We start from the raw sequence: 15059 nt of genomic DNA, 5'->3' as shown, positions 1-15059 counted from the left end.
TGAATGTTTTTCCCACCAGAGTAAAAAGCTTTTAATGTACTATTTTAAATGGTTTCAATAGCTGTCATTTTTCTAGAGAAATAAGTTGCCCACAGATGGTTTGTTAATTAAAGCTAGTCAAGGTTGAGTTAGAGGAAGTGATGTCAACTCCCTGCGTGTGACTCTGCCCACAGAGCAGGCTGGGTTGTGCGTGGGAGACAAGATCATGGAGGTCAACGGGGTTAACCTGGAGAGCATCACCATGAGCAGTGCGGTCAAGGTCCTGACGGGCAACAACCGCCTGCGCATGGTCGTGAGGCGTGTGGGAAAAGTGCCTGGCATCCGCTTCTCTAAGGAGAAGACCACCTGGTAGGCCCTCTCCAGACTCCTCTCTGTTCAATACTCTTTGTCACTGTAGTGTGGAAGCAGGCAGGAGGGACCTGGTTATCATGGCAGAATCCGAACCTGGAATTAGTCCCACAAGAAAAAAAAAGGATTTAAAATCTAGAGCCCAACACTACAGGTGGTAGAAAAAGAAAAAAAAGCTTCCTCTGGCATGTATTTTGGGATTGGTGTTAGGCTTTATTTGGAGGTGATAAAAAGAGCACATTGCCCTCTGGATCAGAACAAGTCCTCCTGCCAATGGATATAAAGTGATTTTTATAATTTTCTAGTGCCCAGTTTTATTTGATACAAACTAGTTATCATGCCATGATAACATGTCAAAGCTGGAAGTTGCTTTGTTATTCTGCCTATGAAACCACAGCAAGACTTTCTTGGATCATGGGATTTCCTTGCTCTTGCTAGGTTAGATTAAGCTGATGGTTCTGCCTTTTTAACACTTTTCAAGGTGCAGTACAGTAACTGGTGCCTAAAAGCCCACCAGTGAATGCCAGGGTTTTGTAATAGTCATTTGTAATAGTGTAATGTCCTGTGGGCCTGAGTGATGGTTCATCTCACCTACTTGTGTGGAACGTAGCACAAACCACATGATCACATCTGGATGCATGAGAGACTGGCAAACCAATAGACTGAAGCAGTGTTTATGTGCACATGCTTCATAATACACAGTCTTCAAGAGGGAACTTGTCTTTGTAGTTAACTGTCAACTCCAAACATTTCTTAACACTGTAAAATGTATTTTCTAATTCATGTAAGTTGCGTGTCATTTCCAATGTGCCATATGCCTCAGAAGCTTGTGCCAGTGTTCCATTGTATAGTCACAGCCAGCAGTTCAGTAATGCCGAGGGCCAACTGAAAACTCACATAACAAGACATTTACCAACCCCATGCTTGTTAGAGCAGCTCCTTAAATGTAAATGTCTTCGTCTTTGTAAGACATGCCTTAAGATACTGTTTCCCCAGCCTCTTGCTGCATTAATGCCCCAGGTGTTCGTCGAACTGAATGGATTGTAATTTGTGCTTTACCCTTTGTGATCCCTCTAAAGTACAAGCGCCATATTTCATAGTCTTTAGTGGAAAGTGATCCAGGTTTAATCCTGTCAGACTGGCACTGGAGAGCTGCCGTCTCGGAGCCGGTGAACTGTGACCTCAGCTGGCAGCGGGGCACACACGCTGATCCTGTGTCCCCACTGCAGGGTCGACCTGATCCACCGCCGAATGGTGGTGGAAGAGAGCGGCCGCACGCCCTCCGAGGCCAGCTCGGACGGAGCCTTGCGGCGGATCGTGCACCTCTACACCACCTCTGATGACTACTGCCTGGGCTTCAACATCCGGGGTGGCAAGGAGTTCGGCCTCGGGATCTACGTCTCCAAGTATGGGCTGCAGAAAGGAATACCATGGGTCACTTGTGGTCTGCATGCATTTGCCTGTTACCTGCTTTCTTTTAGGCGGGAGCTATGAAGAGACAGGCTCCTTGTTTCCAGTGCCTGCTGCTCTGCCCTCTTAAAAAGCAAATTCTCCAGTTATTCCACATGCTTCTGTTCTTTTGGTAGCCTTTTCTGACTCCTGCAGCAGCATCGACGTCAGCCTCTGCATCACACAGTCTGCTTTTTTTTTGGCTTGTTCTTTGAAATGAATCCCTCCTTTTCTTGACAACCTCTAGGAACAAAATCAATTCCTCTTGTTTTTACAAAATCATCATATTTTAACAGACCCTAAAGTTACAACTAATAGGTTTATTCAATGCTGAAAAGAGAAGAAAGAAAACACAACATTTCAGTTGTGGAGCCTTCTTCTGGTGTGAGAGATAATAAGTTTATTCCATGCTGAATATAGAAGAAAGAAAACACAACATTTCAGCTGTGGAGCCTTCTTTAGGTGTGAGCAGTTCTTCCTTCAGTTTGGGTGGAGAGGTGGCTCTGTGGCTGGAAGGTTGCTGGTTAAAATTCCACAGCCGACAAAGAAATCCTACTCTGTTGGGCCCCTGAGCAAGGCCCTTAACTCCAACTGCTCCAGGAGCTCTTTACAATACCTGACCCTGTGCTCTGCCCCCAAGCTTCTCTCCCTGTGTGTATCTTATGGAGAGCAAGCTGGGGTATGCAAAAAGAGAAATTTCTAATGCAAGAAATTGTATATGGCTAATAAAGTGATCTTTCTCTCTTATCTTATAAGAAAGCTCCACAACCGAAAACGTGTTTTCTTTCTTCTCTTTTCAGCATGGAATAAACCTGTTACTTGTTCCTTTGCAGCTTACACTTGCTGACACAGCTACCCACCTGAACTACTTCAGACTACAAAGTAGTCTGGTGACTGGTACAGAGCTGCATAACTCAGCTAACGTATTCCAGAAAAGAAACTGCACTCCATACCACAATTAAACATGAATTGTCTTTAATTAGTGTTTACTGTACTAACACTATAACCACGTGTTAGAACATATGTATGATGACGTTGCCACTGTGCCAACAGTGGAGGCAGATGTTCTACAAAAATATAGATTTAATTGTTTTATAAACATTGTACAGCACCCCTGAAGCAGGGATCAAGGGCCAACAGAGTAGGATTCCCCTGCCGGCCACAGGATTTGAACCGGCAACCTTTTAGCCATAGGCAGAGAGCCTTAGCCAGAGAGCCACCACTCCGCCCCGATGCATTGGTTAAATTAGATAAGCAGATCTGGAGTAGCCAATTTGAAACCATCATTTACAACATTTTCAATAAAATCATAGGCAGGTTTTAGAAACCAGAATTGAGATATGTGCTGCTGAGAAATAAAGAGAGGATGTATAGAAAATTGCATTTGTATGTAACCAATATTACGACCCAGCCTTTGAAGCAACATCTTCTGTGGTGTTACAGTCTGTAATGGGTTTTTTTTTTGTGTTTAGGCTGGATCCGGGAGGCCTGGCAGAACAAAATGGGATTAAAATGGGGGATCAGATTTTGGCCGCCAATGGGGTCAGCTTTGAAGACATCAGCCACAGCAGCGCAGTGGAGGTGTTGAAGAGCCACACCCACATCATGCTGACCATCAAGGTAACGGCTGCAGAGCCCCCTGCAGTGGCACTGATGGCCAAGCTGGGCGTAACGGCATGCTGGTCATGTGGTCCCTGGATGAGGGGTTCGGATTCGTGTGGGTATAGGGCAGCAGCGTGATCACTGATCTAAGAAACTGTGCAAGGCTGGGCCTGGTCAGAACTGGGATTTTTTAAAAGAAAAACAGGTTGCCGCTGCAAGGCCATAGATGTACCAATGGGTGGGGCTCTTCCCTCAGGACCAAAGTTTCCCAGACCGGCTCCCCCTGTATTTCTGAATGAATACGCTGTACTGTGGGAGGTGCTCTCATCTGTGTGAGATGTTAAAGCCAAGTCCCGACTACATGATTGTTTAAGATCCCAAAGGAGCTTACCGATCCAAAGACATAATCCTGGTGTTGTTGGACCAGTATGTGACTTTACTCTGGACCAGGCTTTTTAAACCAATGATCCAGGATGGTAACTAGGGTCACTGTGCAAAAGGAGGAGACCTCTTTCAGATGTGTGTCCTGGCTGCTTGGTTATCAAAAGTTCAGTAGCCCCATTTGTAAGAGTAAGGGTATTAACCCCAGTGTCTTGGATCAGATCTGCCTTGCTGTGGGGCTGCACTGCAGTGGGGGATAAAGTAGGGCGCCTCTTACTATAAGTAAAGTACTTTGGGTACTTTGGTTCTTTGGGTACTAAGCGCTACTGTATACTGTAGATGTGCAAGGAATTCTTTTTAATCATGGGGTTTTTGTGTGATGAACTTCCTAAGAACAGGCATCAAGCAGCACCAGGTGAGCAAGACTAGGGAAAGGCATACTGCAATTACCTGTCTCAAATACATGAGCCAGTACAGTACGCGAGCAGGTTCTTTCCAGCAGTTGAGGAAAAAAATCAAGCAATTTATGTTGACAGGTTAAAGGGAGTTCAGCTTCATAGAACAGTTCATAACTGTTAGTCCTGAAGTGAATTAAATACATCAACTTCAGTTGGTGAAAACAAAAAAAAACACCCCTCCTGGTGAAGAGCTTGCAGAACTAAAACATATAATGAAAAATCAATTTTTGATCAAGGAAATATAAGAAATATGGTTCACTTCATTTGCATGTGTATTTCTTTTCAAAAGGATCATTTCTGTAGTCAACCCACATAACAAATGATGTGGCTAAGTGCTACCGTGCATTAATTGTTGTCACTGCGCGTTAAACAACACTGCCTCTTATTAAGTGCAGCAGTGGGGCAGTGTGGGGAGATGGACAGCTGGCATTCAACCAGGGCTTTCTTGTGTGACTCACTTTACTCGAAGGCTTGGGTTTCACCTGTGAAAAATAGCTGCAGGATGTGCATTATTCACAAGCCTGTGGGGATCAGGTTATTAGTCTTGTTTTATGTGTTTGCTTTGTTCCCTTAGCGTTAAACAAATAGCCCGTATTTGGGCGGGCTTTGTTCCTAAATCCCCTATTTTCAGTGTCTTCTGGCATTATTGAGTATGGGGAAGCATAGGAGGTAGAGATTGAGAATATTATCAAATTTAAACATGAATTTAAGGCTAAGGTTTGGGAATGGGATTAGGTAATTGTAAATTACCCAAAAATGTTAGATCAAAGGAGTTGGTGGCCTTTGCTGACCTGTAGGTAGAGGATTGGGTAACTGCAGTTAAGAGGTTTGCCAGAGAGGGTGAGAGGTCAGATCGGAGAAGAAGGAAGATGTGGATCTCATTCCCTTATCCACCTTAAGAAATACAGCAGGAATTCAGGTTAACAAGAGAAGAATGACAGTCATAGAAAAACTTCACTTCACAGATATAATGGTGCAGTAGCTCCAACAAGCTGTAAAATGTTCAGGGTTGCAGGTAGCTTGCTGGGTAGGCATGGCATCAGGTGATGCTTGAGGGTTGAAAGATAGCTAAGCTGCCTCTACAGTGAATGAAAGTGGTTTTCTGTGTTCTGTGTCCTAAGAGCTGGTTTCCCAATAACATGTCATGAGACTGGCTTTGTGATACTTCTCTGATATGCTGCCGAGCTGAGCCACTGTTTGCATTGTGGGACAGAAGCAGCAGAGCCTTCCCTGGGCTGGTCCCCTCTGGAATGTTATTGAAAGCCAGTTCCTCGATTGTACAGTAATTGTGGCACATTTAAAACTGTTGTTCACTCAAATAGTTCATTAACATTTGCAGACTTGTCATAATAATGATACTAAAAATGTGTCTGTCCAACCAGTCAGTCCCAGAGGTTCTGGCTGAAACAGAAGAATGGCAGCTTTGGGCCCTGGGAGTCATGGGAGAGCTGAGGGTTCATGGCAGGGTCATGGGAGGAGAGACTGATGTGAAAGTGAGGGCATGTGTACTCCGGTGGTTGATTAGTTTGGAAGAAAACCTTCCTGCCAGAAAGAGAGGGAAAGTCTTTGTTATTTCCAAGGGGCAATTTGTTTTACAGCAGCAGACGATATAAAGAAAACACACAAACAACACCCATATACAGTACAGTACATGCACAAAAGAATCATCTGTAAAGTAAGGTTCTAGCCACAGGTAACAGCTAAAAATGAGAACTTAAACCTGTTCTTGTTTAATTGGAGAAGACTGTATCTGCATTATAAGAGTAATAATTGGACTTCATTAAACAAAAGGTGTGAAAGGAAAAACTCATAACTAATAGATGTGGGATAGGGCTGAAAGATCACCACTAATGACTTTCTGACATAGTTTGACAACACTCCCCAGTTTGTTCTTACTGCTCAAATTCAGATTCCTAAAATCAGCCAATCAGGGTAAAAGTTAAAGCAGATTCAATAAAAGGACTACAACAAATTTTAAAATCAATTTTAAAATGTTTAAGTTTCCTTAAGAGAAATAGCTGCTGTTGCTCTTATTTGAAAATAATATCAATATTTGCCTCAAAATTTAATTTGCAGTCCAGAACAGTCCCCAAATCCTTACATTTATCTACAATGGGGTTTCTCGTGAATGGAATTGCCATCTGATCTTAGAGACATTCAACTTCTAATAGTTTTGTTAGCGCCAAGTGGCAAAAGCATCTACAACTGGCTAATGGCCCCACTCATCTGCTTGCAGAAAAGAACAATAACAGAGTTTTATGTAACTTAATTATGCAGACCGAGTGGTGAAAACTACCATTTGTATACAGAACAGAGAGTAAGGGAGACAATGCAACATCATAGGGGTAAACCAGTGGAAGACTATTGCTTGTTAGACAACGCATTGTTGACTCTTACCCTCTGGGTTCTATCTGTAATAAAATCAGTAACCCAGCTGACAGGATTAAGATCAAGACCAAAATTAGACAATACTGTAGCTGACATTAGTTGCCAGTAAATAAGTCTGAATACAGCTAAATGCTGAAGCAAAAATGTAAAAAAGAGCAATTGTATGCCATACAGTTGTTTTTGCCAGCTGCATGAACATTTGAGCAGTCTCTGTTTCTTTATGTGATTATCAGTTTGTCAGAGAAGATAGTTTAACAGCTTCTAATAGGAACTGTTTAATGACATGTGAGGAGCAGTGTGGATCGGAAACGAGCTGTGCTGTGAAATGTACTGTATCTAGTTTTGGAGTGCAATAAATTCTGCTGGGCCTCACGCTGTCTCACAGACATCTGTCCTACCCCTGTTTTCCAGGAAGCTGGGAGGTATCCTGCTTACAAGGAGATGGTGGCAGAATACAGCTGGCTCAATAAGTGTGAGTGTCTTCCATTGTTTTGCTTGCTGTGGACAGTGGACAGACCTTCTAATTCTAGTACTGACAAGCAGGCTCCATGTACAGTATTTGCATACAAATCTGTACCTTTAAAGAAGTGAATGTTGCTTAAGTCCGCAAGAAAAGTCCTATGTGTATGTTACTAGAAGATAATTGGTATAAACACAAATCTAGTACACAAGCTGCACCTGGCCCTGTGTGACACATAAGGTCAATCTGTACTAGACGCTCTGCTTCATGCTTGGTGTTTCTGTGTCAAAGCTGCTTGTTTTAGTTTGGCAGGACACATGGTTTTAGTGCTCGCCACATATTGTTACGTATTGTTCGTCTTCAAGAAGAGTGTTTCCACTTGAGGGCGGACATGATTTGGGAATGCTCATTTGATGATGTGTGCGTTTCCTCTCCTAGTGGCCAGCGGGCCCCTGCAGTCCTCTTCCCAGGGCTCGGACACCAACTCCTCTGCCTCCTCCTTCTCATCCGGCACTCCCCTAAGCTCCCTGAGCGGCCTGTCCCAGGTCATGTTTCCCTCCAGCCTCCCACAGTTCGGCTCGGAGATGGTGGACGTGTGCATCTCCACCGAGGACTCCCGGCGGCCCAGCTGCTCCGAGCGCACAGAGATGGCCATTCAGACTGACCTGCAGCTGCCGCCCAACAGCACCCTGGAGCCCGAGGCCCTGGCGAGGCCGGGAAAGCTCGTCGCCACGGAGACCAGCCGAACCCTGGGGGCCACGGTGCTGTTGAGGGACACGGCCATCCGGAACGAGGGCACAGATGAGGTCCCGTCCCGGGACCGGACTTTGTCCACGGGGGACCTGGCTGATGAGCAGCTGGAATCTCCGAAAACGGCTGTGCTGCTGGCACTCAGCAGGCCCCGCCGCCCCATCCGGAGGTCCCAGAGCCACGTCACTGTGCTGGGTGAGGCTGTCATGTCTCCTGGCGCGTCTGTTCTTTGTCTTGGTGCCCATTCACAATAAAACCTTTTTCATTCTTTCCTTCTTTTAATTGTATAATGTTAGCATGTCCAAAGGGGTTGGGCAGCTTGTAGACCTTGGACCCCTAGAGGTTTTATTTCTCCTTACTAAGGAGTTTTTGGTTTCTTTCCTCTGTTGTCTTCTGGTATTTTCTGTTCTGTATTCACAACATGTATAGTTACTTTCATGTTAAGGGCCTTTGTGCAACCTTGTTGTGAAAGGCGCTATATAAAAATAAATTGAATTGAATTGAATTCACGCGACAGCTCAGCTGACCTAAAGAGGCAGCTTCTTCATTTCACCTGCAGTTACTCTGGGACTGTGTGGAATTTGCTGTGGAAATGCACCATTAGCGCCAGATAAACTGAAGGCAAACTCATGCATGTCTCTGTTACTCCAAAGCAGTTTAGTTTAGATTGGACAAACTCAATGTCTTAAACAGCATCCTTAGAGTGGAGCTCCTCACTATTTTCAGTGGATCTGATCAGGAGAATAACATAATTACCACAACCAGGTAAACCATAGAAGAGCTGATTTAACAGTGCCACATCCTGATTTTAGAGTACAGCTAGGCTCAGAGCTGTCTCGGAGCTAAGGTTTCCACAAAATTAAAGGAGCCATTTGATTAGGTGGGCTGTATTTTCAGGATTTGATCAATTAAGTAATTCAGAGACCATTTTTAAAGTAAAATACCAACACTCTGTAACTCCCAACAACCACATTTCCATTCCTGAAACTCAATAAGTTATTAAACTGTTCTGTTGTGTTCTATGTGTTTAAATATTGGCGATTTAAGAGTGACCTCTAATACCAGCAGTATTAAGCCTGCTGGTATGTGACTGACTTGAACCTGGGATCTTTGCTATCAATTTGTTCAATAATGACTAAACTACTCACTACACACTAAACTACAGCTGTAAGAATGGGTGGAGACCATGATCATGCAGTGGTTGAAGTGTTGATAATTCTGGCAGTGCTCTCTGAGCTGTCAGAGCATGACATAAGAAGGGTAATGAGTGCTGTACAGGCTCCAGCAGTAGAAGTCACACATTCAGGGCCAGGGGGAGGTCAGTCCACTCTGTGCTCACACACAGATGGACACGGGAGGTGCGTGATGTGCTGATCAGTGTCCACAGACCCTCTCAGACAAGTAGGTGTTGGAGCTAACATTCAAACCAGTTGGCCATACAGAGAAAACTCAAAGACAGACATTCTAATAGTTGTGCTGAGCCGCTCTCCGTCTCCTCAGAGGACAAGAAGAAGAAGAAGACGGTGAAGCTGGGCGGGGAGGGGACCGGCCTGCAGCGCTCCAAGACCTTCGTCAGCCTGCTGTTCAAGAGCGGCCGCAAGAGGGATGCCTCCCGGGACAAGAAGGAGGGGGCGGCAGGAGAGGGACGGAGCCGCTCTAAATCTCCGGCTCGCTCTGAGTCGGACAGAGGTGAGAGTTTCAGCCCCCAGACCACCCAGTGCCACACGGCCTCCACGAGCTTTCAGGGCCAGAGCACAGCTTCACTGGAGACTCGCTCACTGGGGACTGTCAGAGTCTGGCTTTACAGTAGAGTTTGTACCTTTCAGAATATATATACAGTATATAGCATTTGTATATCCTAACAATTGTTTACCTTTTTTTATTGCTTCCCCGTGTTGTCTAGATCTACATGTATCAATACATCAGTCTTTCATAAGTAGCCTCTTCTAGCTCATTTGCACTTGCCTCCATTAAACATCATCTGCCAGGTGTTTGCCTGTTCTTGAACAGTATCTAAATGTTTTCAGTTTCATTTGCTGCTTCTATAGTGTTTGCAGTTTGCACAGCTGTTGATGCCCTGTTGGCTGGACTCGGCCTCACTGAGCAGCTGTGGGATGAGCTGGCATGAGGCATCTAGGGCTCAGAGACCAGTGAATAGACATCTGCTTGTCCGGGCTGTAGGAGAGGAAAGGGACAGAGTCCTATAAGACAGTGACTGTTACCTAAAGCGTCTTATGTGCTGGTACACCTGGTATTGCTTCCAGCAGTGTGCACACGTGTTACTAGCTTGTGACTTTCAGAGTGGAGCTCTTGTAGATCAGCCCTGACAAGTGGTAAACAGCATAAAGAATATTCCTTATCAAGTCTGCTACATCTAATTATCCGCACATCTTAAATGGTTGTTTTCCTAATTTAACCCTGGTGAATTTGTTTTAATTATTCAGTGAGCAGTTTATTTTGCTGACTAGTAAATGTACCTGCGCCAGTACATACTGTATATGTACCTGTACCAGTGAACAGAATATTTGCTGATGTGTAATTTGTTTTGCTTTTGTTCCAGTCAGTGCAGTTCAAAAGTTTGTGGTTAAGAGCCTGAAGAAGGGTAACTGTTTCGTGTTGTTCGGTTTGGGTTGCAGTGCGAGTGTGTAGTTCTGTGCTCTCGGTAGACCGGTGTCCCCCTCTTTCTGTGACTCCAGTTTCTCTTGAATGCCAACCGTTGAGTTCCCCTTGTACACATTCACACCTCTGTGCACTTGCATGTTACAGTGAGAATGTAAAACCATGAATTCCTGAACACCTTAATATTTTAATAGATTTTATGAAACCCCAAAATATGTCAGTAAAATAATAAAAACCTTGTTTAATATTTTTTCTCAGTTACTGTATACTGTAAAATTCCTGGTTTTATCTTCTTCCTGAATTAAATGTGTGTGTGTGTATCTTACCCAGGAACAGAATTTTCAAGGAATATCAAAGTATATGAAGTATTGACTTTTAACATAAGGAAAACAGCCTGTAAATGAAGCTTTAAGCAATTAATTCAGTCTGGGTCACTGTATGGGTTCCAATCTGACTACACAAGTTCCACAACAAGTATGAGATCCCTGTACCTGAAACAAGTTACAATTCAGTCACTCAAGTGTGATAAGTGTTATACTGTAAGTGTTGTTAGTCAAACAAACATTATGGATAACAGCCCACCTAGGTTTATTGAACAACAAAGTAGGTGTTGTTCACAAGGCTGTGCTCTGCCATGAAATGTCCTGTCCTGGTTTCAGCTCTCAGCGCTCAGAGAATAAGAATAAAACTCAATGAGGAAATAACTCAGCATCTTTAAAAAGAGCAAAGAACTTCTTAAGTTGTAAGAGCTGACCAGATATGGGATATTCTCAGTTTCAGTTGATAAATTACACAGTCAGGAAACTGCTGTAAAAGAAGGAGTAATGTATGTAGTTCAGGGGTTCTTAACCTTTTTGAGAGTGCAACCCATTTTTGGGGTTAAAAATATTTTGTGACCCCCCACCCCCCTTTTCCACACACACAGAATTAAAAATGCCAGCAGCCATATGACTCTGTAACTCACAACTGGCAGCCCACCGAAGCTAAGCAGGTGTGAGCCTGGTCATTACCTGGATGAGAGACCTCCTGGGAAAAACCAGATTGCTGCTAGAAGAGGTGTTAGTGGGGCCAGCAGGGGGCCCTCACCGTGTTGTCCATGTGGGTCCTAATGCCCCAGTATAGTGATTGGAATACGATACTGTTCAACAGGCGCCGTCCTTTGGATGAGATATAAAACCAAGGTCCTGACTCTCTGTGGTCATTAAAAATCCCAGGGTGTTTCTCGGAAAGAGTAGGGGTGTAGCCCCAGTGTTCTGGCCAAATTTCCCATTGGCCCTTACCAGTCACGGCCTCCTACTAATCCCCATCTATGAACTGGTTTCATTACTCTGTTCTCCTCTCCACTGAGACCTGATGTGTGGTGAGTGTTCTGGCGCACTATGGCTGCCGTTGTGTCATCCAGGTGGGGCTGCACATTGGTGGTGGTGGTGGTGGTAGAGGGGATCCCCATTACCTGTTAAGTGCTTTGAGTGGAGTGTCCAGAAAAGTCCCAAATAAGTATAAGCAATTATTATTATTTTGTATAAATTATAAGCCTACTCACTTAATCCTAATAATAATGTAGCCCTCTCAGGTTCACAAGGGTATGCGTGCTCGCTGCTGCCGCCTCAGGTTAGCCCCCATTGCTGGGGACTTGAACTCGGGCCTCCAGTGTCACTCAACAGGGACCCAGCCAGTTGAGCTAAAGGGAAATCTCCCTTCTATTCCTGCTATTCACTGGTAAGCGGTCCCTGCGGTCCCTGCTATTCACTGGTAAGCCGGCTCGTAACACCTCTAATGTCGGCCGTATGTGTTACAATAATAATTTTTATTTGTATAGCATCTTTACTCAAAGAAAACAATGCCTAATCTACATCATTTGCTCAACACGTGGAACAAACATGTTAAACAATGTTTACACTCCCTTCCCTTCCAGGCGCTTGTTGCACTGGCCTTGATGGAATTTACAGTCCATTACTTGCTTGAGTTTGGGGGGCATGTTCTTAGCTGCGAAGGCTTGTCTATGAATCATACAATGTGTCCACAGAGTGAACGGAGCAGCGGCCTGTACTTTCGTGACCAGCCCACTGTGTTTGCCAGTCATAGCTCGTGCATCGTCACAGCAAATTCGCACACACTTGTTCCAGTTGATTTCATGCTCACGTCCATATGTGTCCAGCAAAATGAAAAGTGGCACACTCAGGAAGAGGACGACAGAACAAAAACTACTCATTAATCTCCCGAGACATCGGTCTCGTCAAGTTGTACAGAAAAATACACACTAGATTTTATCTTGGCCATCACCTGCTCTTCCACGTCTCTTGCCCTACGCCCTATGTTGTAAGACATTTCTCATTTATCACTGGAATCAATGCTAGCTGCTCTGCAGTGCTTTTCCTACACATGATTAAAACTATTTCCTTACCGTAGAGTAAGAAAAAAGTCTCACCTCCCAGTTTTGGCAATCTAGTTAACTATAACGAAAGATGCTTGAAGTGCCTGCTGGTTCACAGTGGGGGCTTTTTAGAGAGTAGATTTTTGGCTACTTAGCTGCTGTATCTTTCATTCAAAAGAAACTTGGAATGGGTTTATGCTGCCAACTGGCGTGTCTGGTTTGCAAATAGCGTAGCAGTTTGGAGGGCTTGAGGTTTTCCTAAGCCAACACTTAGCCACACATGGTGGTCGTACGTCCTCTCCATCACCTGTCTGTAAATCCGTAAACTCCATTGCTAGGCTCATTACGACTACCTTGCGCAAAAGAAAAAAGTGGTACAAACATAAATGCAATCATGGTCTACCCAATAGGAGTTAATGTAGTACCCTTGCCGAGAGCACCACAGAGCAGGCTGGGAGTTGTAGCCGGGGATCGTCTGTGGGTTCACAGAGTGACCACTGTCACCCTGCTAATGTAAACAGCAGGTGTATCCAATAGTTAATTGTTTACCTCTGTTATTGTCCTTTGATGTGTAACCACCCTGACTCTGCACAAGTGTTCCATTTACCTCCCTAGTGTGTGTTTTGGTTGATTCTGTCCCTCTTGCCTATCGTGTGATTCCCAGCCTAAGAACCCCAGATTTAGTTGGTTTCATTGCTTTTGAGCCACACATTCTCATCTTGTTACTCTTTATTACTTAAAGGAATTGAAGCAGAGCTAGAGCACCCCAGCGTTACCCATGAATAGCTTCTTTCCACAGACCTATAGCCAGAGCTGGATTTTGGTGTTTGTATGCTCTAAGGACTTTTACACTAAAATGGGTAAAAAGAGAGATAAATACCAATTGAATTATATTCATTGATATGATACAGGTTAAACTGTATGAATGAGTGGGAGATCCACCCACAAATCAAGCTCATACCACCTAATCTGTTGGCAATAAATGTTTTTTTTTACTTCAACCTATAGAACTTTGAGAGACACAGTTTAAAACTCTCTAAAGGCTTCCATACACACAGGGTAAGGATTAAGGTGGGGTACTTCCAGTTATGGTGGGTTACAAGGACAAAGCAGCAACACTGACAACTATTTACAATGGCGCCTCATAAACTGCCTACACTATTTACACTGCCAGGTCAATCTCCGGACAACACACTCAAGTCCAGCCCCATGGCCGCTGCTCCCAGCCTGCCTTGCGGGCCCATAGCTAAGGGGAGGTGCAGCCGCTAAAGCGACAGGTGCGGCCGCTACACTATTCTAATGCTAAAGCCCTTGATTGATGGAGCAAGTCAAGCGACCATCACTTTTGATACTTCTAGTTTCTAGAACAGCCACTAGATAGTGTATGAGTATTGATTTGGAGCACCTATTGTAGGGTCAATTGCAAGCATATTGTTTCAGCTCGTTTTTCGTAAGTGTTTCTCTCCTTCATAGGCCACAAACATTTTACAGGCCCTAGGCAGGGAAGACACGGCACGGCCTGAGGCTGGTTGTCTCCAGTGCTAGGGGCTCTTTGTGTGTGCCTGTGGCTGCAGGAGCTCCTCTCTGTGGGCTGGAGGCTGCTGGTCTCTAGTACCAGGTTTACTTTGTATTGGCCTTCAGCTGGGGGAACTTCTCTCTGCGGGCCTGCGGCTGGTGGTCTCCAGTGCAGGGGCTCCTGTCTGTGGGCTTGCGGCTAATAGTCCTCAGTACGGGGGTCTCCAGTGCAGGGACTCCTGCTTGTGGCTGGTAGTCCTCAGTATGGGGGCTCCTCAGTGTGGGAGCTCCATTGTGTGGACCTGTGGTCCCCGGTGCAGGGGCTCCCTTCTGGGGGCCTGCGGATGGTGGTCTCTAGTGCAGGGGCCTCTGTCTGTGGGCCTGTGGACGGTGGTCCTCAGTTCAGCAGCTGCTGTGGCATACATACGGTCGGTATAGAAGGTCACCACCCCCTTTCAAAATGTTCACCTTTTGTTGCCCTAAAGCTCAAAAAGAAGACAAAAAGGCCACTCAAGAACATTCACCTTCCTGTCCTTCAGCCACTGTATGGTTGCTTTGGTGGTGTGCTTTGAGTCATTGCCATGTTGAAAAGTGTGAACCATCTTCCTATTTTCAACTTCCTGGCTGAGGGCTGCAGGTTTGCTTCAAGAATTTGCCTGTATTTTACACCAGCCATCTTCCCTTCTATCCTGACAAGTGCCCCAGTCCCAGCTGA

General features: G+C 44.9%; 1 protein-coding gene across 1 annotated transcript in view; it reads left to right on the top strand.

Annotated features, from left to right (window-relative positions):
- LOC102683514 (PDZ domain-containing protein 7) overlaps positions 1-15059 on the top strand; it is a 36747-nt gene that overhangs the window by 3898 nt on the left and 17790 nt on the right. Inside the window, exons 4-9 of the mRNA XM_069189276.1 lie at positions 174-348; positions 1578-1754; positions 3270-3417; positions 7038-7098; positions 7525-8031; positions 9337-9525. Of these exons, the coding sequence (XP_069045377.1) occupies positions 174-348; positions 1578-1754; positions 3270-3417; positions 7038-7098; positions 7525-8031; positions 9337-9525 (1257 nt within the window). The remainder of the gene's footprint in view (positions 1-173; positions 349-1577; positions 1755-3269; positions 3418-7037; positions 7099-7524; positions 8032-9336; positions 9526-15059) is intronic.

This window comes from Lepisosteus oculatus, chromosome 4 (assembly GCF_040954835.1).
Source record: "Lepisosteus oculatus isolate fLepOcu1 chromosome 4, fLepOcu1.hap2, whole genome shotgun sequence".
In the NCBI taxonomy this organism is placed as follows: Eukaryota; Metazoa; Chordata; class Actinopteri; order Semionotiformes; family Lepisosteidae; genus Lepisosteus; species Lepisosteus oculatus.
Note: the sequence above shows the minus strand (reverse complement) of the source record. Positions and strands in the feature narration are given on the sequence as shown.